A 24,548-nucleotide genomic window follows, 5' to 3' on the forward strand; every position below is an offset into this window, starting at 1 on the left:
GGTCCCTCAGTCGAGCAGTGAATTTCAAACACATGTTCAACCACAAAGACCAGGATGGTTTTTCCAAGGCCTCACAAAGAAGGGCACGTATTGGTAGATGGGTAAACAAAAGGAGACTTTCAAAATCCCTCTGAGCCTAGTGAAGTTATTCATTACACTTTGGATGGTGTATCAATACAGCCAGTCACTACAAAGATACAGGAGTCCTTCCTAACTCAGTAGCCGGGGGGGAAGGAAACCACTCAGGATTTCACCATGAGACCAATGGTGACTTTAAAACAGTTATAGAGTTTAATGGCTGTGATAAGAGAGAACTGAGGATGGATCAACAACATTGTAGTTACTCTCCAATAATAACTTAAATGACAGAGTGAAATGAAGAAAGCATGTACAGAATAAAAATATTCCAAAACATGCATCCCGATTGCAATAAGGCACTAAAGTAAAACAACAAAAAATGTGGAAAATAAATTAACTTCATGTCTTGAATACAAATCGTTAAGTTTGGGGCAAATCTAACACAACACATCACTGAGTACTACTCTTCATATTTTCAAGCATTTTCAAGCATGGTGGTGGCTGCATAATGTTATGGGTCATCGGCAAAGACTTACGTTTTTTAGGATAAAAAGAAACAGAATAGAGCTAAGCACTGGAAAAATAATTGAGGAAAACCTGGTTCTGTGTACTTTCCAACAGACACTGGGGGACGAATTCACCTTTCAGCACGACAATAACCTAAAACACTGGAGTTGCTTACCAAGACGACATTGAATGTTCCTGAGTGGCTTAGTTCCAGTTTTGACTTAAATCATCTCGAAAATCTATGGCAAGACTTGCTGTCTAGCACAATCAACAACCAACTTGACAGAGCTTGGAGAATTTAAATTTAAAAGAATAATGTGCAAATATTGTATAATCGAGGTGTACAAAGCTTTTAGAGACTTCCCCAGAATCACTGTCAAAGGTGACACTGTCATGTATTGACTCAAGAGGTTAAATACTTATGTAATCAAGATATAGTAGTGTTTTATTTTTTATATATTATTTGACAAGTGTTAGAATGTTTCTTCCGTTTTGATATTACAGAGTATTTAGTGTAGATCGTTGACAAAACAACAACCTATTAAATCCATTTGAATCCCACCTTGTAACACTTTTTCTATTAAATCCATTTGAATCTCACCTTGTAACACTTTTTCTATTAAATCCATTTGAATCCCACCTTGTAACACTTTTTCTATTAAATCCATTTGAATCCCACCTTGTAACACTTTTTCTATTAAATCCATTTGAATCCCACCTTGTAACACTTTTTCTATTAAATCCATTTGAATCCCACCTTGTAACACTTTTTCTATTAAATCCATTTGAATCCCACCTTGTAACACTTTTTCTTTTGTTGAAAAAGCCAAGAGGTGTGAATACTTTCTGAAGGCACTATATGTCCTTCGGGGTGATAGTGACTATGACTAACTAATAATTGGTCATATACCATTCTTTCCTTGTGTGACAGTGATAGCTAATACTAGCCTATATCATATGAGTCATTCAGAACTATGGATGTTTCAGCCCAAGCTCCAGGGTGATGGTGAGCTGTCAACCCGTTTTAACAAACGATGGCTAGTCATTTTATTTACATGGCAATTTCTCCTCCACTCGGGGCAATACGAGTGCCTGTTAACATCTTATATAACAGTATATCTTAAACCGTGAGTTATGGCTCTGAATGTCATGGGTTCAATCCCAGTGCTGGGCACTTGTTAGTTAAAAAAAAAATATAATAATAATCTTTTTTTAACCCTAATCCAAACCTTAAAGGAATCATTCACTTTGTTTTAATGTTATATAGTTTTTGAGACATGTTCTATCAATTCAAGCAGGCAGAAATACAGCTAGTATGGAGAGGTTTGCATCATGTATCTATTTCTGCCTGCTTGAACGGAAATAGCTCAGATACACATGAAAATATGACTCCGGGAATCAATATAACATTCCTAAGAGATGCACAAAAAACAATATAAGATACAAAATGGTTGACTCTTTCCTTCTAACAACTCGGAATGAATGCCTTAACTTAACCCTTGAGGTTAGCTTCGGTTTCACTGTTGAGTTAGAGCTGGAACGATAAACTGCAAATGATCGACACCGACCATACCAATCACTTATCGCAGGCAGTTTGCTGATTTGTTCATTGTGATAAGTAGCCTGTACATGAGAAATGTGAAGTTTGAAATTAAATAAGTTTGCTAATACGGGTGATTATTAATTGGACAATTGATGGCTATAACCATAGCACTTTACAACCATAGTACATAGTACTTTAAATGTTATAAAAATAAACAAAACTGTGGTGCACATTAATGTTATAAATGAATCGTTCTACTTATCGTTATAACATAAATTCAGGCAATTTAAAAAGATATGGGTTTTTGTCGCCCAGCTCTATGTTGAGCACTGAGCAGTTTGACTGACGGTAGAGCTTTGATACCCGACCCGGGTCCGACGGGCCCCGACATTATACATCAGGGCCGGGTATGGCCTGTTTTTCCATCAATAACTAGGGTACGGGCAAGGCTTGAGTATCCCTAAATCGATCACTAACATTTTTAAGCTGAGCCATTTGCTTGTGCTCTGCTGCGCAATAGAGCCATATCTGACTTAGATCAAAGATCATAACATGGTGTCAGAAGTGCTTCAATCTCAGATATATTTCACAGAAAATAATAATGTTCCTCGAGTTCTGTCAGAGTTTAGTGGTAAAAAGTAGCTAACCACTAACTGCTTTCTCATGTCTCATCATTGAGCAGAGCAGCCCAAGTGGAGCCGTTGCTTTGGATACTCACAGACCCAGAGCCACCATGAGCAGCGTGCAGGGAGCGAGTGACAGAGCCTTTGCTTTGGATACTCACAGACCCAGAGCCACCATGAGCAGCGTGCAGGGAGCGAGTGACAGAGCCGTTGCTTTGGATACTCACAGACCCAGAGCCACCATGAGCAGCGTGCAGGGAGCGAGTGTCAGAGCCTTTGCTTTCGATACTCACAGACCCAGAGCCACCATGAGCAGCGTGCAGGGAGCGAGTGACAGAGCCGTTGCTTTGGATACTCACAGACCCAGAGCCACCATGAGCAGCGTGCAGGGAGCGAGTGACAGAGCCGTTGCTTTGGATACTCACAGACCCAGAGCCACCATGAGCAGCGTGCAGGGAGCGAGTGACAGAGCCGTTGCTTTGGATACTCACAGACCCAGAGCCACCATGAGCAGCGTGCAGGGAGCGAGTGACAGAGCCGTTGCTTTGGATACTCACAGACCCAGAGCCACCATGAGCAGCGTGCAGGGAGCGAGTGACAGAGCCGTTGCTTTGGATACTCACAGACCCAGAGCCACCATGAGCAGCGTGCAGGGAGCGAGTGACAGACACAGAGAGGAGCAGCTGATGGATTTATTAACAGAGGGAGTTATTTCTGATTTTGGGTTTCGGGCAGGGTCGGGCCTTTAAATTTGCCAGAAGCAATCGGGCATGGGTAGGGCTTAAAATTCATGCCCATGCAGGGCTCTAACTGAGGACGTGGACTAGACAAAACGGCCACACACTACGTAATCTGTTGCCTGCAGGTACGGCAACTATTTCCGTCTGCCTTACAAGGTTGGGTTGGGTTGTTAAAACATGTCTTCTCATGTATTTCCTAATTCCATGAATGAATGATCACTAAATGATGGCACACTTGTCACCGACTCTACAGGGGAATACCAGACCAGTGATGTGACCTACTCTCTCTCCTACACAACACAAATACAGCAGTGGATGTGTACATGTGTGTGTTCCTCATTCGTGAGGCCCTAAAACACTATAATTCAGTGTGTGAGCAGAGGAGAGAGGCCTGGCCTGTGTCTGTGTGTCTTCCTATGGCAAATGATGTATACCCTGTTTACACACACTTGGCTCCCAGCATAGCAAGAGATTCCCAACATAGCACCTGGTCATAGATCTTCTCCTTATGACTCACCCCCCCAGGCATCTTGTAAAATACCAATCCCACACACAACCATCTTTTCTAGCATAAACCTTCAACTTCCTTAGGAGCATATTCCCTATGAGCGTACTCTTATGTATGGAATACACTACCGATTAAAAGTTAGAAATGTCCTTGTTTTTGAAAGAAAAGCACATTTTTTTGTCCATTAAAATAACATCAAATTGATCAGAAATACAGTGTAGACATTGTTAATGTTGTAAATAACTATTGTCGCTGGAAATGATTTTGAATGGAATATCCACATAGGCGTACAGAGGCCCATTATCAGCAACCATCACTCCTGTGTTCCAATAGCACGTTGTGTTAGCTAATCCAAGTTTATCATTTTAAAAGGTTAATTGATCATTAGAAAACCCTTTTGCAATTATGTTTGCACAGCTGAAAACTGTTGTGCTCATTAAAGAAGCAATAAAACGGGCCTTCTTTAGACTAGTTGAGTATCTGGAGCATCATCATTTGTGGGTTTGATTACAAGGCTATTCCATGTGAGAAATTGCCAAGAAACTGAAGATATTGTATAACGCTGTGTACTACTCCCATCACAGAACAGAGGAAACTGGCTTTAACCAGAATAGAAAGAGGAGTGGGAGGCCCCGGTGCACAACTGAGCAAGAGGACAAGTACATTAGAGTGTCTAGTTTGAGAAACAGGCGCCTCACAAGTCACAACTAGCAGCTTCATTAACCTCTTCAATCTATGGGTGCGCTATGTCATTATTGGATAAAAAGACGTGCCCGTTTTAAGCGCAATATTTTGTCACGAAAAGATGCTCGACTATGCATGGAATTGACAGCCTTGGAAAGACAAAACTCTGACGTCTCCAAAACTGCAAAGATATTATCTGTGAGTGGCCCAGAACTAATGATACAGGCGAAACCAAGATGCAACTTCTAACAGGAAATGAACAGGATTTTTGACGCTGTGTTTACTAACATCTCCTTATATGGCTGTGAATATGCTGGGAACGAGCTTATGCGCTCTGCCGTTCATCCAAGATGTCTGCAGCATTGTGGCGTATTTGTAGGCATGTCATTGGAAGATTGGCCATAAGAGACTACATTCACCAGGTGTCCGCCCAGTGTCCTGCGTCGAAATTGGTGCGCAATCTCCAGCTGCAACCATTCTTCCATGTGATTGAGAGGAAAGAGGAGACTTCCAGGACCGATATATCATCGAAGAGATATGTGAAAAACACCTTGAGAATTGATTCTAAACAACGTTTACCATGTTTCAGTCGATATTATGGAGTTAATTTGGAAAAAAGTTTGGCGTTTGGATAACTGAATTTTCATTTTTTTTTGGTAGCCAAATGTGATGCACCAAACGGACCTATTTCTCCAGCACAAAAAATCTTTCAGGAAAAACTGAACATTTGCTATCTAACTGAGAGTCTCCTCATTGAAAACATCCGAAGTTCTTCAAAGGTAAATTATTTATTGAATGTTTTTGCTGGTTTTTGTGAAAATGTGGCCTGCTAAATGCTAAATGCTAACGCTAAATGCTAAATGCTAGTTTGCTATGGTAGAAAAGCATATTTTTGAAAATCTGAGATGACAGTGTTGTTAACAAAAGAGAGCAAATAGATTCATTTCATTTCATTTGCGATTTTCATGAATAGTTAACGTTGCGTTATGGTAATGAGCTTGAGGCTGTAGTCACGATACCGGATCCGGGATGGCTCGACGCAAGAAGTTAAATAGTACCCGCAAAACACCAGTCTCAACGTCAACAGTGAAGAGGCGACTCCGGGATGCTGGCTTCTACGCAGACTTCCTCTGTCCAGTGTCTGAGTTATTTTGTCCATCTTAATCTTTTCTTTTTAATGGCCAGTCTGAGATATGGCTTTTTCTTTGCAACTCTGCCTAGAAGGGCAGCATCCCGGAGTCGCCTCTTCACTTTGCACACATTTCTAAAAATCTGTTTTTGCTCTGTCATTATGGGGTATTGTTTGTAGATTGATGAGTAAAAAAACTATTTAATCCATTTCAGAATAAGGCTGTAATGTTTTTTTTTTTTGAAAAGGTCAAGGGGTCTGAATACTTTCCAAATGCACTGTATTATATTATGTTATTGATTGTTAGGACACCTACATGAGTGTCAAAACTCACATTTATTCAAATGTGTTTTTTCCCTGCCAAGAAGTTTATTTTTGTTTGATAGTTTGTTTCTTAAGTCCTTTGTTGTTGTTGTTATGAATTATGTATATTGTCATTTTTTTCTTCATAATGTATTAAACATATTATGTTAAATATCTAGCAGAAAATAGACTTCATGACACTGTCATGAAGCATTATGACCATCCTGTCATAATGGACTAAGTAAATATACTTTATGACATTGTCAAGAAGCATTATGACATCATAATAATATAATAATATAAGTCAGATAGGCCTAGTCATAAAGAGGGTGTCTTGTCCTTTTTCTGCATTCACCCCAGTCATCAGCAACAGAACATTAAATAAAAGTTGTTAAAAATGTACAGTATGCTAGGTCTGTCTCCGACTACATTTTTCCATATATAGACACATCCTATGTGTTTTTATCAAATCAACTATATGCACTGAGCTTGTCTGATGCTTTAAGCACACTGTTTGATTAAATAATTAAGACACACAAATGACTAGAGGACCGCAATTGACTTGATTGTGCTGGGCCTGGCTCAGACTTGCTGCACTGTGTTAAAAAAGACTCTCCTCCCTGCTGCAGCGACCACCACAGAACATCAACATGTTTATCACGCTGTACGTGTTGCTGAAGCTGCAACATATTCACAGCCATTTCTGACTGAAAAGTTCTGTTACCCAAATCCATCATTTGTTAAGAAAAACATTCTCTATTCCCTCAACCCTTGCTCTCTTCATGTGATACATATATGCTTTACATGCACGTGACCAATAGGGCCTGACATATAGCATATCATTATCACATCAATAAACTGGTTATAAACTTGATAAACTGGTTATAAACTCGGGGGCTCCCGAGTGGCGCAGTGGTCTAAGGCACTATGTCACTACAGACACCCTGGTTTGAATGCAGGCTGTATCACAACCGGCTGCGATTGGGAGTCCCATAGGGCGACACACAATTGGCCCAGCATCGTCCGGGTTTGGGCGGTGTAGGCCGTCATTGTAAATAAGATTTTGTTCTTAACTGACTTGCCTAGTTAAATAAAGGTTCAATAAAAAAATCAACTCACAATGTAACACATTACATAAAAATGGATGCACACGACGTGACAAATAAACTTGAAACAGGGGAACGTTTACTGGTTGCACAGGAGGTAAAGGGGAAGTCAGATGTGTGGAATTAATTTGACTAGTTGTGGAAAATACTGGAGATCAAGAAAAATAAGGTAAGGAGCTAGCACTGCGTACATATTATGTGCCAAACAGCTGTTGTTAGATTACAACCATTTTTCTGACCATTTGGAACAACGTAAACAACACCAAATAAATTGTAAGAGAGAGTATGTTGTAACGTTTCTTTTTCTTTTTTTGTAAAGCCTCTATTACATCAAAGTCTAAAAACAGCCGCATTAATACGTTAATGAAATTTCCCGAAATGGAACAGTTTGGCCTATTTATTGTTTATGCTAATTATTAAATGGTTGCATTTGTTATTTTATTTTAAAACTAAAATGCTTGATTGCATTTCACGTCATGAATAACTCGTATGCTGTGTGTCTCCTTCCGGAGACACCTGAAACCCCACCTCTTTAAGGAATACCTAGGATAGGATAAAGTAATCCCTCTCACCCCCCTTAAAAGATTTAGATGCACTACTGTTCCACTGGATGTCATAAGGTGAATGCACCAATTTGTAAGTCGCTCTGGATAAGAGCGTCTGCTAAATGACTTAAATGTTAAATGTTAAATGTTAATTGATTGATACAGCAGCCTATATAATGATTGAAATATAGGCCTAACTAAGTTACGTTTTTAAGACTAAATCGGATGCTCTCTTTGGCTTACAGCTCAATGGTGGTTATACAAGGCTGCTACACTAACCCTACTAATGATAATGACATTACTTATTATTATAATGATGATCATAATAATAGTAATAATAACAATAAGAAGGAGATCAAGGAAAAAGGAGGGTAATTATTATTGTTATAAATTATTATTTGGAAGAGCAATAAATACATTATAAATAATACCAGAGAGGCTGGTCTAACAAAATAAGTGTAAATCTAATATATTTACATACACAACCTATACAGACATGCATATGGTATACACAAGAGTTGTGGACTAGAGTAATAGTGACTTGGTCCTACCTCAGGTATACAGTACACATACAGTACTTACCAGGGGCTTTGAATGTCCTGAAGTTGATGTTGACCAGGACAAAATGGATGACAGTGGGGCAGTTCCGTTCCCCCTTTTTTGGCTTGAAGACGTAGCACTCTTTCAGGCCCTCGCGGTCAAACACTTTAGGGTCGATCTTAGGGAACGGCAGTTTGTTCATCCGGGCCCACTTCTCAGCCAGCAGAAGCTCCTACATACCAAACACAAGTCAAAAAGCTAGCCTCTTGATTACTATTGCATAGTTCAATTATTAAAACTTTTATCCTAACACATTAATAATCACGCAGAAATTGCTCACAAAAAAATGACAATGATAAAATGAAATAAACACATAAACATTTTAAAACCAGGAAGTACTGGCAGGTGGCGCTTGTCATCACAATGACCTTGAAGGGCGGGCTGGAGTCGCTGGGGCGAGCTGAGAAGTCGAAGGAGATGATGAGGTCGACGCCACGCTGCGGCCGCAGGATGAGGGGGTACGGGAGGTTATAGGTCAAACCACTGTCTACTATATGGATCTTCTTACTCTTCACGTCCAAGGGCTCGTAGATATCAGCAAACTCATCGGGGTCTGAGAACGTTATGGAATACGATGCAGAATAAATACAGAATGTGTTAAGGTAGAAATGAGTAAGGGAATTTGTGTGGATGGGTATGTGTGTGTGTGTGTGTGTGTGTATGGTCATACTATAGCGGTTTCCATTTGTACACAGTCTGGCATTTAGTAACGCTATTATACTGTAACTGTACTGTAATTGAGGCAGTTTTATTATGCACTCAGACTTAAATAAAATCACCACCATAACCTTCCAATAACTTCACTGTAAGTCTATTGAATAGTACACAGCTCCAACAAGAGCTCTATTGCCAAGTTCTACTGGATCTAGAATCTGCTTTATTTAGACTCTAACAACAGTCAAACAGGTACAGTGGGGGAAAAAAGTATTTAGTCAGCCCCCAATTGTGCAAGTTCTCCCACTTAAAAAGATGAGAGAGGCCTGTAATTTTCATCATAGGTACACTTCAACTATGACAGACAAAATGAGAAACAAATATCCAGAAAATCACATTGTATGATTTTTAATTAATTAATTTGCAAATTATGGTGGAAAATTTGTATTTGGTCACCTACAAACAAGCAAGATTTCTGGCTCTCACAGACCTGTAACTTCTTCTTTAAGAGGCTCCTCTGTCCTCCACTAGTTACCTGTATTAATGGCACCTCAAACAGTCACACTCCAAACTCCACTATGGCCAAGACCAAAGAGCTGTCAAAGGACACCAGAAACAGAATTGTAGACCTGCACCAGGCTGGGAAGACTGAATCTGCAATAGGTAAGCAGCTTGGATTGAAGAAATCAACTGTGGGAGCAATTATTAGGAAATGGAAGACTGATAATCTCCCTCGATCTCCACGCAAGATCTCACCCCGTGGGGTCAAAATGATCACAAGAACGGTGAGCAAAAATCCCAGAACCACAGAACAGGGACTCAAATCCTGCAGTGCCAGACGTGTCCCCCTGCTTAAGCCAGTGCATGTCGAGGCCCATCTGAAGTTTTCTAGAGAGCATTTGGATGATCCAGAAGAAGATAGGGAGAATGTCATATGGTCAGATGAAACCAAAATATAACTTTTTGGTAAAAACTCAACTCGTGTTTGGAGGACAAAGAATGCTGAGTTGCATCCAAAGAACACCATACCTACTGTGAAGCATGGGGGTGGAAACATCATGCTTTGGGGCTGTTTTTCTGCAAAGGGACCAGGACGACTGATCCGTGTAAAGGAAAGAATGAATGGGGCCATGTATCATGAGATTTTGAGTGAAAACCTCCTTCCATCAGCAAGGGCATTGAAGATGAAACATGGCTTGGTCTTTCAGCATGACAATGATCCCAAACACACCACCCGGGCAACGAAAGAGTGGCTTCGTAAGAAACATTTCAAGGTCCTGGAGTGGCCTAGCCAGTCTCCAGATCTCAACCCCATAGAAAATCTTTGGAGGGAGTTGAAAGTCCGTGTTGCCCAGCAACAGCCCCAAAACATCACTGCTCTAGAGGAGATCTGCATGGAGGAATGGGCCAAAATACCAGCAACAGTGTGTGAAAACATTGTGAAGACTTACAGAAAACGTTTGACCTCTGTCATTGCCAACAAAGGGTATATAACAAAGTATTGAGATAAACTTTTGTTTTTGACCAATTCATAAAAAAGCCTACAATGTGATTTTCTGGATTTTTTCTCTCTCATTTTGTCTGTCATAGTGGAAGTGTACCTGTGATGAAAATTACAGGCCTCTCTCATCTTTTTAAGTGGGAGAACTTGCACAATTGGTGGCTGACTAAATATTTTTTTGCCCCACTGTATATCTGGAATATAGAATCTAGAATGTGTTACATCCAGAACTCCTGGATCGCCAGATTTGACATCTGACCTGTGACAGCGTCCACCTCATCCTCGACGGAGGCGCAGGAGTTCTGGTACATGAAGTCTCCGAAGGTGGAGAAGGGCATGTTGGTGTTGAGGTTGAGGCCCAGCATGAAGTTATGGACCTTCCCCGCCCGGCCCTCCCGTGTGTTGAACAGGGAGGAGTCGCTGAAGAGGGAGGTGATCATTCGCTGGACCCAGCTGTTCTGGGCGGTGCGGTGGTACTCATCATCCGGGTTCTCACTGCCTCCTGGAAAGGAGAGAGATATTGAAATCAGAAAAGATGCAAGGGAGAGAGAAGGGGACAATGTTGATAAAGAGAGGCACATGGGATGTACTTGTAGGCTTACAGGATATTTGGTAGCTAGAGGTGCTTGATAGTCCTTGATCTGAAGTGCACACCTGTAGATCTTGACTTTTCTCCCTGGCACTTACAGTTGAAGTCGGAGGTTTACATACACTTAGGTTGGAGTCATTAAAACAAGGTTTTTCAACCACTCCACTTCTTGTTAACAAACTATAGTTTTGGCAAGTCGGTTAGGACATCTACTTTGTGCATGACACAAGTCATTTTTTCAACAATTGTTTACAGACAGATTATTTCACTTATAATTCACTGTATCACAATTCCAGTGGGTCAGAAGTTTACATACACTAAGTTGACTGTGCCTTTAAACAGATTGGAAAATTCCCAAAAATTATGTCATGGCTTTAGAAGCTTCTGATAGGCTAATTGACATCATTTGAGTCAATTGGAGGTGTACCTGTGGATGTATTTCAAGGCCTACCTAAAAACTCAGTGCCTCTTTTCTTGACATCATGGGAAAATCAAAAGAAATCAGCCAAGACCTCAGAAAAAAAATTGGAGGCCTCCACAAGTCTGGTTCATCCGTGTGATTTCCAAATGCCTGAAGGTACCACGTTCATCTGTACAAACAATAGTACGCAAGTATAAACACCATGGGACCACGCAGCCGTCATACCGCTCAGGAACGAGACGCGTTCCGTCGCCTAGAGATTAATGTACTTTTGTGCGAAAAGTGCAAATCAATCCCAGAACAACAGCAAAGGACCTTGTGAAGATACTGGAGGAAACAGGTACAAAAGTACCTATATCCACATTAAAAAATGTTGAAAATCAACATAACCTGAAAGGCCGCTCAGCAAGGAAGAAGCCACTGCAAAGCCAGACTACAGTTTGCAACTGCACATGGGGACATAGATCGTACTTTTTGGAGAAATGTTCTCTGGTCTGATGAAACAAAAATAGAACTGTTTGGCCATAATGCCCATCGTTATGTTTGGAGGAAAAAGGGGGGAGACTTGCAAGCCAAAGAACACCACCCCAACCGTCAAGCACAGGGTGGCAGCATCATGTTGTGGGGCTGGCAGCATCATGTTGTGGGGGTGCTTTGCTGCAGGAGGGACTGGTGTACTTCACAAAATAGATGGCTTCATCAGGAAGGAAAATTAAGTGGATATATTGAAGCATCAACTCAAGACATCAGTCAGGAAGTTAAAGCTTGGTCGCAAATGGGTCTTCCAAATGGACAATGACCCTAAGCATACTTCCAAAGTTGTGGCAAAATGGCTTAAGGACAACAAAGTCAAGGTATTGGAGTGGTCATCACAAAGCCCTGACCTCAATCCCATAGAAAATTTGTGGGCAGAACTGAAAAAGCTTGTGCGAGCAAGGAGGCCTACCAACCTGACTCAGTTACACCAGCTCTGTCAGGAGGAATGGGCCAAAATTCACCCAACTTATTGTGGGAAACTTGTAGAAGGCTACGCGAAACAATTGACCCAAATTAAACAATTTAAAGGCAATGCTACCAAATACTAATTGAGTGTATGTAAACTTCTGACCCACTGGGAATGTGATGAAAGAAATAAAAGCTGAAAATAATAATTCTCTCTGCTATTATTCTGACATTTCACATTCTTAAAATAAAGTGGTGATCCTAATTGACCTAAGACAGGGAATTTTTTACCAGGATTAAATGTCAGGAATGGGTTAAAACTGAGTTTAAATGTACTTGGCTAAGGTGTATGTAAACCTCCGACTTCAACTCTAACTGATCAATCAATCAGTCCACACACCTGAATACCCAGGTATAATACTATCACATACAGTATATACTGTAAAGTAGGTATATTCAGTCTGATAGTACAAGGACTGGAGTTGTGACTGGAGTTGTGCACCTGTGCCCTTTTTACTTACACATGACCAAGCACCTTCCCTCTCTATCATCGCTCTCTCTCTCCCTATAATCTTTCTCTATCATCTCTCTCTCTATATATAATCTCTCTCTAACATCTCTCTCTCTATATATAATCTCTCTCTATCATCTCTCTCTCTCTCCCTATAATCTCTCTGTAACATCTCTCTCTATATATATAATCTCTCTCTATCATCTCTCTCTCTCTCCCTATAATCTCTCTGTAACATCTCTCTCTATCATCTCTCTATCTCTCCACAACACTAACACCTACCACATATAAACAGAGATTGATCACTTCAGAGGCTAGCCACCCACACATTCTTGACCCACAACAGGTTTAACAGAGACAAAAAAATTATCAGAGCCATTATCTACCAACCACACCCACATTAAAAAAATACTACAGTTAACTATAGAATACTACAGTACTTACTATAGAATTCTTTAGTAAACTGTAGTATAATGTAGAATACTATACTACACTGTAGTATTCCTCAAACATGTAGTACTTAAAATGTTGTATAAAATATGTAGTATACTGTAGAATACTATAGTACATTTTATAGTATTATCCACACAAAAAAAGCACTCCGGTAAATACCACAGTAATGTCCGCAAAAACACTAGACTTTTTGAACAATATTAAATACTACAGTATTTAATTTGAATATAACAGCCCATTCCCATCCCCCTATCATAATTTGTGCCAGACCATATATTGTGTTCCCTACAGGTTGTAGAAAAGAGCAGAATCTCTGAACTATCTGTTCAGAACCCAGTCCTAACTCCCTACAGGTTGTAGAAAAGAGCAGAATCTCTGAACTATCTGTTCAGAACCCAGTCCTAACTCCCTACAGGTTGTAGAAAATGTGCTCTTCTAGTATTTCTCCAGTAGGTTTCCTGAAGGAGAAATAATCCACTTCTATGTCAAAGATAATAAAACAAAAACACTACAGTAAATACTATATTACAATCTGCAAAAACACTACATGAATTACTATATTATATACTACAGCTATATTTTACATCAGTATTTATACTATAGTTAACTGTAAATACTTAACAGTATTCACTATAGTATTTATACCATAGTAAGTATACAATAGTATTTTTTTCATGTGGGCACAGAGACAGCCACGCTAGCTACATCTGCTAAGAACAACCACTGACAGCAAGTTGAACCTGATGCAACACGGTTGGTTTAATTGCCAGGGGGTGAAATTAAGTCTGATGCACTCACCTCAACTTCTGTTCCAGCATGATGCATACATACATAAGAATGTGTTATAATTAAATAAAGGAAAGAGACGTAACGTATGAAAAATGCAGCGTCGGGGCGGTGACTTCCCAGAAGCAGTTTAAATATGTCAAAACAGAAGCTGTTGCATTGCAGAGATTTGTTTCAACCATTAGACCATACACTTGTTCAGGATTCTGTTCATTTCCTATGAATCGTTGTGCTTCATGGGTATTGTAGTCCTCACCTTTCCGAGGCTCCTCGTCATTGTCCATACTCTCCTCCCCCACGATGTGTTGAGGTTTTATCTGTTCTGTGGGAAGAGACAAGGACATCTTCCTCAATCACACTTTCACTCACATCCAAGTCTTCAGTCACCATCTTCAAAAAGCAGAGCTTATCATGGCCTAACCGCAGTCCAATTCACCTTCCATTGTTTAGGCCCTACCTTTCTATAAACTAATGGCTTACATAACAAACACAATAAAACAATCTGCTTATAACATAAATCAGTCAGTTCTTGGAATGTGTGTAGGAGTATATGTGTAGTCACTGCACTTGCAAGCTGGTATGTACTGTATCGTTGTGTAGGTGTGGGTGTTGGTGAATTACCGGTGTGTGTGTGTGTGTTGGTGAATGACCGGTGTGTGTGTGTGTGTGTGTTGGTGAATGACCGGTGTGTGTGTGTGTGTGTGTGTGTGTGTCAAATCAAACCTCAATAGCCCATTAACCAAACATCTTCATAAACCTTTATAAATAGTGACAGGAAGCTGAACATCATTTTTGTTTCCATTGAAGGGAATCACACCCTCATCTGAGAAAACCCAGGAGAAAGTTATTTTTGGAACCGATTGACGGGTGTGATGTGAGCTGGCATCAGGTACAGCTGTCACTCGCGTGTCACATAAAGCTGCGTAATAGGAAACAGACTACAATGGGAGGTGCAGTTGGCTTGCGTTGTGCAGAGCAGACACGACACATTGGAATGGGGACTGTGGGCTAACACATCAAATTGGAACTAAGCCTTTGAGATTAGCACAATAAGTGCCTCAAGGTATCAGTCACTGGGACAATGCTGTATGAGCTGCACTGTAAGCAGATACTAGAAAGGTGTACGCAGGGCTCTTAATTAAACATGTTCAATGGTAGCAGTAGTGCTCCCAACTTTAAAAAGTTAGGAGCACCAGAAAATATAACCTATATGAATTCTAGGTACTTCTGAAGCATACACTACATTACCAAAAGTATGTGGACACCTGCTCGTCAAACAGCTCATTCCAAAATCATGGGAATTCATATTTGGTTGGTCCCCCCTTGCTGCTATAACAGAATCAACTCATCTGGGAAGGATTTTCAACTAGGCAAATCAGTTAAAAACAAATTCTTATTTACAATGATGGCCTACCCCAGGCCGTCCCTAACGGCACTGGGCCAATTGTGCAACGCCCTATTGGACTCCCAATCACAGCCGGTTGTGATAGAGCCTGGACTTGAACCAGGGTCTGTAGTGACGCCTCTAGCACTGAGATGCAGTGCCTTTGCCCACTGCGCCACTCTGGAGCCCTAAGAACATAAACAGGGCTCTAACTCCTCTAGCTCCACAATGAGATGCAGGCCAGGCAGCAGGTGGTAAGCCAGCCTGCCAGCTTAGTGGAGTCTGCCACTAGCACAGTGAGTGTAGTCAGCTCAGCTATCCCCATTGAGACCGTGTCTGTGCCTCGTTCTAGGTTGGGTAAAACTAAACATGGCGGTGTTCACCTTACCAATCTCACTGGAATAAAGACCTCCTCCATTCCTGTTATTATTGAAAGAGATTGTGATATCTCACATCTCAAAATAGGACTACTTAGTGTTATATCCCTAACTTCCAAGGCAGTTATAGTCAATGAACTAATCACTGATCATAATCTTGATGTGATTGGCCTGACCGAAACATGGCTTAAGCCTAATGAATTTACTGTGTTAAATGAGGCCTCCCCTCCTGGTTACACTAGTGACCATATGCCCTGCGCATCCCGCAAAGGCGGAGGTGTTGCTAACATTTACGATAGCAAATTTCAATTAACCAAATCAAAATGACTGCGTTTTCATCTTTTGAGCTTCTAGTCATGAAATCTATGCAGCCTACACAATCACTTTTTATAGCATAGCGTTCCTCACTGAGTTTCCTGAATTACTATCGGATCTTGTAGTCATGGCAGATAATATTAATATTTTTTGAGTGACTTTAATATTCACATGGAAAAGTCCACAGACCCATTCCAAAAGGCTTTCGGAGCCATCATCAGTGGGTTTTGTCCAACATGTCTCTGGACCTGCCACAGTCATACTCTGGACCTAGTTTTGTCCCGTGGAATAAATATTGTGGATCTTAATATTTTTTCCTTATAATCCTGGACTATCAGACCACCATTTTATTACATTTTCAATTGCAACAAACAATCTGCTTAGACCCCAACCAAGGATCTGTTACGGATCCCCCCAGTACTGCTGCTCATTCGGTTTACCAGTTCCGGAGGTCGACGTCACCGGCCTTCTAGGCTTCACTGAACTGGGAACATTATCCTCAACCCCGGACTGTCTTGTCTGATTACACACACATGGTTCCCATTTCCCCTGATTAGTATGTCATATATGTGCCCTCCGTTCCCCATTGTCTTGTCTGATTACGCACACCTGGTTCCCATTTCCCCTGATTAGTATGTCATATATGTGCCCTCCGTTCCCCATTGTCCGTGGCGGTTATTGTTCCCATGTCCATTGGTCGTATGAGTAACTCTGCGTTGTTTCAGCTTCTGGGCTGTGTCTTTTGTGCATTGTGTATTACGGGTCTCGTTCCGTGTCGTTCTACGAGCTTTACCCTCGCTCGTTTGTTTGGGTACACCCCAGTATTTTGTATACGTGTTTGTTTTGGGTGTATTAAAAAACCCTTATTATGTATTCTTGCGCCTGTCTCCAAATTCTTTATACCAGCGTGACAGAATAACCGACCAACAAATGGAGACAGCAGGAAAGGCCGAGATGCACAGTACAGCACCACGAGGACTGTCTCCCCAGACTCGGTATCGCCATGGACAGTGTGTTGGCAACCATCCTGCACTTGGAGCGGAACGTGCAATCTCCAGCACCGATTCTGGTACCAATTTCCACACCCCGACCTACCTCCGTTCCATCGGAGCCGGTCCGCGGTATACCCCTGTCCCTCTCGCAGCGCTTCTACGGCGAGCCAGCAAGATGCAAGGGTTTCCTTCTACAATGCGACCTGTACCTTGCTCGCTACGCTGAGGCTGTTTCCGGAAGAGACAGGGTTGCCACTATCCTCTCAGCACTGACCGGACGGGCTCTGGACTGAGGTGCCGCGGTCTGGGAGACAGACGGAACCGAGGTCGTCCTACAAGCGCATCAACCTCCTCTTCCGCTTGGTGTTTGATCACCCTGTGGAGGGCCGAGAAGTGGGTAAAAGTGTACCCCCACTACGCCAGGGAGATAGGACCGCCTCGGAGTTCGACCCTTGAGTTCCGGACCGTCGTGGCTTCCACCGGATGGAACGAGTTGTCTCTGGTCACAGTTTTCCGCAGCGGACTGCGGAAGTAGGTACAGCTGGAGTTAGCCTGCCATGATGACAACCTGTCACTCGACCAGCTCATCAGCATTGGTCAACCTCCTACGGTCCCGAAGTAAATCTTGCAGAATGCGCAGCCCATGGCTACATCAGCTCCGTGGCCAGAGCCGATGGAGGTGGGCTCGGCACGGTTTAGGTCTCCCCTGGTTGAGTTTGCATAACCCGGTTATTTCCTGGTCCGAGAGGAGAGTGTTGGGTTGGTCGCAGGAGTGTCAGGGGAGCTGTCTCACGGTGTCTGTCAACACCACTACAGTGAAAAGTCCAGACTGTGCTCCTCAAGTGGATTTACCGGAGTAGTACCAGGATCTGCACAGGGTTTTTTCTAAGACCCAGGCCACACCCCTGCCACCTCATCGCCCCTGGGACTGTGCCATTGACCTGTTGTCTGATGCAGCCCTCCCGAGAGGACATGTCTATCCCCTCTCCTATGCGGAGACCGAGGCCATGGAGACCTATGTACAGGAGATTCTCCAGAAGAGTTTTATCCATCACTCTAAGTCACCAGCCTCCTCAAGCTTCTTTTTTGTTAAGAAGATGGGAGACTGCGCCCCTGCATTGATTATTGAGCAAGGCCACCGTCAAGTTCAGCTATCCTTTACCCCTCATCCCAACCATCATCGAACAAGGCCACCGTCAAGTTCAGCTATCCTTTACCCCTCATCCCAACCATCATCGAACAAGGCCACCGTCAAGTTCAGCTATCCTTTACCCCTCATCCCAACCATCATCGAACAAGGCCACCGTCAAGTTCAGCTATCCTTTACCCCTCATCCCAACCATCATCGAACAAGGCCACCGTCAAGTTCAGCTATCCTTTACCCCTCATCCCAACCATCATCGAACAAATTCACGGGGTGCAATACATCACGAAGCTGGACTTGAGGAGCACCTACAATCTGGTGCGCATTCGTGCAGGCGATGAATGGGAGACCACTATCACTTTTTATGAGTATCTCATAATGCCCTTTGGACTATCTAATGCTCCTTCAGTCTTCCAGACCTTCATCAACGAAGTGTTTAGGGACATGCTAGGACGGGTCGTAGCAAGTCTTTATTGAAGACTCATCTCTTCAGTAGGTCATATGATTGAGTGTAGTCTGGCCCAGGAGTGTGAAGGTGAACGGAATGGCACTGGAGTGACGAATCGCTCTTGCTGTCTCTGCCTGGCCGGTTCCCCTCTCTCCACTGGGATTCTCTGCCTCTAACCCTATTACGGGGGCTGACCCAGTGGCTTACTGGTGCTCTTCCATGCCATCCCTAGGAGGGGGGTGTCATTTGAGTGGGTTGAGTCACTGACGTGATCTTCCTGTTTGACGCCCCCTGGGTTTGTGATGTGGGGGAGATCTTCGTGGGCTATACTCAGCCTAGTCTCAGGGTAGTAAGTTGGTGGTTTTAAGAAAATCCCTCTAGTGGTGTGGGGTCTGTGCTTTGGCATAGTGGATGGGGTTATATCCTGCCTGGTTGGCCCTGTCCGGGGGTATATTTGGACGGGGCCACAATGTCTCCCGACCCCTCCCGTCTCAGCCTCCAGTATTTATACTGCAATAGTTTATGTGTCGGGGGGCTAAGGTCAGTCTGTTATATCTGGAGTATTTCTCCTGTCTTATCTGGTGTCCTGTGTGAATTTAAGTATGCTCCCTCTAATTCTCTCTCTCTCCCTCTCCTACCGGAGGACCTAGGCCCTGGGACCTTGCCTCGGGAATACCTGGCCTGATGACTCCTTGCTGTCCCCAGTCCCCCAGGTCGTGCTGCTGCTCCAGTTTAAATTGTTCTGCCTGCGGCTATGGAACCCTGACCTGTTCAGCAGACGTGCTACCTGTCCCGGACCTGCTGTTTTGGACTCTCTCTCTCTACCGCACCTGCTGTCTCTAACTCTGAATGCTCGGCTATGAAGAGCCAACTGACATTTACTCCTGAGGTACTGACCTGTTGCACACTCTACAACCACTGTGATTATTATTATTATTTGACTCTGCTGGTCATCTATGAACGTTTGAACATCTTAGCCATGTACTGTTATAATCTCAACCCGGCACTGCCAAAAGAGGACTGGCCACCCCTCAGAGCCTGGTTTCTTCCTAGGTTTCTGGCATTCTAGGGAGTTTTTCCTAGCCACCGTGCTTCTACATATGCATTGCTTGCTGTTTGGGGTTTTAGGTTGGGTTTCTGTATAGCACTTTGTGACATCGGCTGATGTAAAAAGGGCTTTATAAATACATTTGATTGATTGATTGATTTTATGCTGTTGTGTTAAGATCTCCCTTCAATGGAACTAAGGGGTCTAGCCCGAACTGTGAACAACAACCCCAGACCATTATTCCTTCACCACCAAACTTTACAGTTGGCACTATGCATTGGGAAAGGTAGCTTTCTCCTGGCATCCGCAAAACCCAGATTAGTCGTCCGTCGGACTGACAGATGGTGAAGCGTGATTCATCACTCCGGAGAACATTTTTCCACTGCTCCAGAGTCCAATGGCGGCGAGCTTTACACCACTACAGCCGACACATTTGGTGATATAGGCTTGTGCGCAGCTGCTCGGCCATGGAAACCCATTTCATGAAGCTCCCAATGAACAGTTCATGCGCTGACGTTGCTTCCAGAGGAAGTTTGACTTGGTAGTGAGTGTTGCAACCGAGGACAGACGATTTTTAAGGGCAACGCACTTCAGAACTTGGTGGTCCCGTTCTGTGAGCTTGTGTGACCTACCACGTCACGGCTGAGCTGTTGTTGCTCTGAAACGTTTCTACTTCACAATAACAGCACTTACAGTTGACCGGTGCAGCTGTAGAAGCGCAGAAATTTGACGAACTGACTTGTTGGAAAGGTGGAATCCAATGATGGTGCCACGTTGAAAGTCAATGAGCTCTTCAGAAAGGCCATTCTACTGCCAATGTTGGCCTATGGAGATTGCATGGCTGTGTGCTCGATTTTATACACCTGTCAGCGAAGGGTGTGGCTGAAATAGCCGAATCCACTAATTTGAAGGGGTGTCCACATACTGTACTATTGTATAGCGTATATTGTGCCCAAGAAACTAATACAGTATGTAACCATGTAAATACATGTTTATTATAAAAAGTGTTGATACAAATACCTGTAATTGAAATTAAAATGTTATTTGTGGAATGTTATGTTTCTACAGCATGTAAAAGCACTATTTTCCTATTGAGATGCATTACATTTAATCTTTTTAAGAGCGTCAAGAGCGTCATATGCAGGTAAAGTTACCAGGTTGTTAGCTAGCTAGCCAATGAGGTAACATGACCGAACAAAGTGTAAACGACGTCGATGGCGCAAGTAGTTTTATAGAACGGCCCACGACATGATTTATGAATGTAAAATGCGCCCAACCCTAAAAACTGTGACAGGAAGAGAAAAAAGTTGTGCCGATAATATGGGTTCGATCTTTTGAACAGTTTGGGCTAGAAACAAGTAGTGTTCGCTGTATTAATGGTGCAAGCATGACGCTAACGAATCTGTCGCTCGGAAAACAACGGCACAGCAAAGCCTTATCATGACAACAATTATTAAATAAATCAAATCTCAACTCCAGGGGCCTCATTTATCAAAAGTGCGTGCACACAAAAGAAGACAGTGTCCCCGCAAAGGTTGGTATTTCTAAACTTCACGGGAAAGTGTGCGTATCTCCACGCAAATCTCAGACCATGAGTATGAAGAACTTCGAGTGGTTGATCTACTGCATTGCATTTTGGGGAAAATGTAGGTGTTTATATTATATTACATTTGAGTCATTTAGCAGACGCTTTTATCCAGAGCACCTTGCAGTAGTGAGTGCATACATTTTTCATACTGGTCCCCCGTGGGAATCGAAACCCATGACCCTGGCGTTGTAAGCGTCATGCTCTACCAACTGAGGCTAATAAAAACATTAAAAGGTAGGCCTATTGATAAAACAGATCCACTTGCCGTTCGTAAGAATCGCATAGCAGCATGTTGCCAAATCTATTTATTTTACTTTTATTATAAATGCCTAAATTATAATCATATTAAACGGCATGTCTCTCCTTTTCTGATGTGACTGGTTTACACAACAAATATTAGGCTGTAGGTAGGATTCACTTTTAAATGGTTCGATAGACAATCAATCTTGCAGAACGCACGACCAGTGTTTGGCACACACTGTAGGCTATAGTCACTACAAAAGATTGAAACATTCTCCAAAAAAGTGATCATATTTGCTGCCCTTGTGCTTTCTTAGAAACTGTCACGGCCCAGTTCCAACATCTCCACATCATACAGAAAATGAGGGTGTTCTTGTTATTATAAAAGGTGAATGGAGGGTGTTTTTCAGGCGGGATTGTAACGCTTGTTTACGAGAGCAGAAATATAGTATGGCTCTGATTTATCAATGAAAACATGTTTACGTATATATGTTGTGTGCGACAGTTTGATAATTCCCAATCATTTGTTACACACGCAAATCCTAGAATCTCCAAGTACTCCAGAATGAGGCCCCATGTGGCATTAATTCATTGTATTGGTCCCACTTACAGCCCTGGGTGTACGTGTTGTATTAACTGTGGAGGAGACCAGGATTTGGTACTATATCTACACGGGATGCATGACTTCATTGGGGTCAGAGTTCAGACAAGAGGGGTTAGGATTGGAGTTAAAAGGGAAGTGTGTGTGGTTTCTTACCAAGCTCTTCCTCCATGGTGCTCCCCCCGACTGTGTCTTTCACCCCCAGAACTCTGTTGAAGAGAATGGAGAAGGCACTGCCCCACACTCCTAGAGAGAGAAGCCACGACATCAATATAATGGAATGAATCATGAATGTCATGTTTGACCATTATCATTTCATTAATCTCTTGAGTAAGTGCCATGAGGAAGTGCCAGGGATATTCTGTGTTTTCCTACCCATAAGGAAATGTAGTGGGTTCTCCTCATACCGCTTCACAGCGGTTCCCATGAAGAATTTGCTTCCAAAAAGGTCAGGGGTCATGAACGTTCCGTACTTTGCCATTCCAATCTCATATGGGCTGAACTCCACCCAGTCTGTGAAAAAAATAACAGCATCCATTCATCAAAATCCAAACAGTGTATGTATGTCACTAACTAACGCTTTCATTAGGAGAGCACACGCTAAGTACAATGTCATTGGGAAAATGTATACGCCTTTTCACAAGTCTGCAGTAAATATGCATTTATATGTGTATGTTATGGAAAGAGGGTAACCCGGGTTTACAGTAACAGTACAAGCCAGGCATATCCTACATGACTACTTTAGTGACACAACAACACCCACACATACTTTAACAATGTTTACATACTGCTTTACTCATCTCATATGTATATACTGTATTCTATTCTACTGGATTATAGTCTATGCCACTCCGACATTGCCGTCCTAATATTTATATATTTCTTAATTCCATTATTTTACTTTTAGATTTGTGTATTGTTGTGAATTGTTAGATATTACTGCACTGTTGGAGCTGGGAAAACAAGCATTTCATTACACCCGCAATAACATCTGCTAAATATGTGCATGTGACCAATACAATTTGATTTGACATACAATACTATTAGGCACAACACACTGTTTCACACATTATAGGTTTGAGTTCCTCAGAACAGCAATCCCCTTTCAGCCTATACTTGGAACTGGAGTAGGGAGGATAAGGTTACCACTGTGTGTTAGGTGGCATTATTTCAGCCTATACTTGGAATTGGAGTAGGGAGGATAAGGTTACCACTGTGTGTTAGGTGGCATTATTTCAGCCTATACTTGGAATTGGAGTAGGGAGGATAAAGTTACCACTGTGTGTTAGGTGGCATTATTTCAGCCTTTCTCTAGAATGGGTGTGAAGGTATTTCCTTGTCACACCAGTGTTAAGAGGTGGGGGATTTACAGATAAAAGGAGTACCTGACTAACTGAAGCCAAATTCTATTCCAGTTCATCTGCAAAATTGTCACACCCTGATCTGTTTCACCCATCTTGTGCTTGTCTCCACCACCCACTAGGTGTCTCCCATTTATCTCCATTATCTCCTGTATATTTATACCTGTGTTTTCTGTTTGTCTGTTGCCAGTTCGTCTTGTCCCGTCAAGTCCTACCAGCGTGTTCCCGTGTTTCCTCTGCTCTAGTTTTTGTTTTTCTTAGTCTTCCCAGTTCTGACCTTTCTGCCTGCCTTGACCCTGCCTGCCGTCCTGCACCTGCCTGACTCTGATTTGGATTCTGACCTTTCTGCCTGCCTTGACCCTGCCTGCCGTCCTGCACCTGCCTGACTCTGATTTGGAATCTGACCTTTCTGCCTGCCTTGACCTACCGATTGCCTGCCCCTTGTACTGTAATAAACTCTGAGACTCGTACTATCCGCCTCCTGTGTCTGCATCTGGGTCTTTGCCTGAGTCCTGGAAATAATACACTATCGGCCAAGTTATGGGTCACAGTTCCCATAAGTCAACCTAACAGGGGACAGGTTGGCCCGAAGAACTGTTTTGAGGTCAGTTTTGGGAACGAGAACTGATCCTCGATCAGGGCTTGGGGGTATACCATAACCCCATTGACCCCTACCTAACATTGCCCTCCCATGTTGTACTACTAAACCTACACATTGTTGTGTACACGTTCCTTCTCACACACCAGTATTAAAACTACAGGAATGGATATCAGCCCACCATGACACATCAGTTGGTGGTAAACCAGAGACATGCATTGAGAGAGTA

General features: G+C 42.5%; 1 protein-coding gene across 1 annotated transcript in view; it reads right to left on the reverse strand.

Moving 5' to 3' along the window:
• The window catches only part of pla2g4ab (phospholipase A2, group IVAb (cytosolic, calcium-dependent)), a 57,067-nt gene that overhangs the window by 1,763 nt on the left and 30,756 nt on the right, over positions 1-24,548 (reverse strand). Inside the window, exons 11-16 of the mRNA XM_029646758.2 lie at positions 22,736-22,873; positions 22,517-22,606; positions 14,480-14,545; positions 10,781-11,023; positions 8,735-8,919; positions 8,349-8,538 (exon numbers count right to left, since the gene is read on the reverse strand). Coding sequence (XP_029502618.1) covers positions 8,349-8,538; positions 8,735-8,919; positions 10,781-11,023; positions 14,480-14,545; positions 22,517-22,606; positions 22,736-22,873 — 912 coding nt within the window. The remainder of the gene's footprint in view (positions 1-8,348; positions 8,539-8,734; positions 8,920-10,780; positions 11,024-14,479; positions 14,546-22,516; positions 22,607-22,735; positions 22,874-24,548) is intronic.

This window comes from Oncorhynchus nerka, linkage group LG24 (assembly GCF_034236695.1).
Source record: "Oncorhynchus nerka isolate Pitt River linkage group LG24, Oner_Uvic_2.0, whole genome shotgun sequence".
NCBI classification, from domain to species: domain Eukaryota; kingdom Metazoa; phylum Chordata; class Actinopteri; order Salmoniformes; family Salmonidae; genus Oncorhynchus; species Oncorhynchus nerka.